Source organism: Dendrobium catenatum, unplaced genomic scaffold (genome assembly GCF_001605985.2).
Source record: "Dendrobium catenatum unplaced genomic scaffold, ASM160598v2 original_scaffold_204228, whole genome shotgun sequence".
Taxonomy (NCBI): Eukaryota; Viridiplantae; Streptophyta; class Magnoliopsida; order Asparagales; family Orchidaceae; genus Dendrobium; species Dendrobium catenatum.
Genome location: NW_021522642.1, coordinates 1 through 1,414, shown reverse-complemented (window position 1 = coordinate 1,414; position 1,414 = coordinate 1). Strand labels below are relative to the sequence as shown.

Genomic DNA, 1,414 nt, shown 5'->3' with positions numbered 1-1,414 from the left:
TTCGCCCAAATCCGGCCTTAAATCCGCCTAAATCCGCCTAAATCCGCATACCAAACAGCCCCTTAAAATCATAATCTCCGTACATTTTGAATCCTACGACATTTATGATACATTTAAAGTGTAAGAAAGATTTGACGTTGGAAAAGTTCAAATTAGCAGGCGTAGTTGGAAGTTGACAGAACAAGGCATCAGCATTCAGCAACCCTTTATATGTACTTCATATGAGCTTCTTGTCTTCTTAAATCCTCCCGACCCAATTTTACAGCTCTACAAAGAAGCCATGGCAGATTTGAATTCAAAAATCACTCTCAAACTTCTGATCGATGATCGTAGCCACAAAGTTCTATTCGGTGAGGCTGATAAAGACTTCGTAGATTTCATGTTCAGCCTTCTTACTTTCCCACTAGGCTCTGTCATCAAACTCCTCGCTCCTCCAACTATGATTGGATCTATTGGAAAATTGTATCAAAGCGTAGAAAATCTTAACGAGATTTACCTTGTGCCAAACAGAGACAAATCCTCTTTACTTCAACCGAAAGTGTCCACTAATGTTAAGAATCATTTACTTCTCGACACAGAAGCCATTGCAGAACTCAAATACTATATTTGTAATCATTGCAATAGAAAAGTCACTACTGTAAAAAGCACCGTGTGCCCAAACTGCAAGCAGGTGATGGTCACCGAAGCTGCCTTCGTGGTTCCATCGGGTTCAACTTCTTCAGCTACTGGAGCTGAAACTGGAGGGGAGATTAATGCTGGAGGCTTTGTGAAGGGAGTAATCACTTACATGATTACAGATGATTTGGAAGTGACGCCTATGTCTGCAATCTCCAGCATCACTCTTATGAATCGCTTCAGCATGAAAAATGATGTTCAACTAATGGAGAAGGTGGTCACCGTCGGCATGAAAGAGGTTACTTCATAATCAAACTAATGCTTTTTTTAGAGATCTTTGATAATTTTTGTTTCATAGATGTGTGTTATTAAATTTGATTGTTTTAGGGGCTTGCTTTGCTCAAGGCTTCGTTAGACTCACCAACTGCTTTGACTGATGTCTTCTGTTCACCTAATAAGAAGAAGGCAAAGCCTCCACCTTCCTCTTTTGTGAATTATTATGATTAATGATTACTATCTCCCTATTTTAAACATTTTGTGTAATGCTATGATCCTATAAAAATATGAGAATTTTGGCTATCCTTATATCATGTGTATTTTGTTTTACAAGATTTTTGTATAAGTTTTGCTTAGATATTTGGACTAGTATTTGTATGCAAGTGTAACTTTCTCTATATGTATTTGTGCCCAGTGTCTTTATTTTATTACTTAATCATGTCTTCTTTTAGTGTAATATGTATGGAAATGTAAATTTACCAAACAAAATTGTTTAATTATATATTTAACTTTATTATTATTT

At 36.4% G+C, this 1,414-nt stretch overlaps 1 protein-coding gene across 1 annotated transcript; it reads left to right on the top strand.

The window, feature by feature from the left end:
- Positions 1 to 280: 280 nt before the first annotated feature.
- On the top strand, positions 281 to 1,080 carry LOC110115395 (the record flags this gene model as incomplete). The annotated part of the gene is made up of 2 exons (XM_020848609.2): positions 281 to 913; positions 1,003 to 1,080. Coding segments are annotated over exons 1-2 (711 nt in total), but the record flags the coding sequence as incomplete, so codon positions are not given.
- Between the last annotated feature and the right edge of the window lie 334 nt (positions 1,081 to 1,414).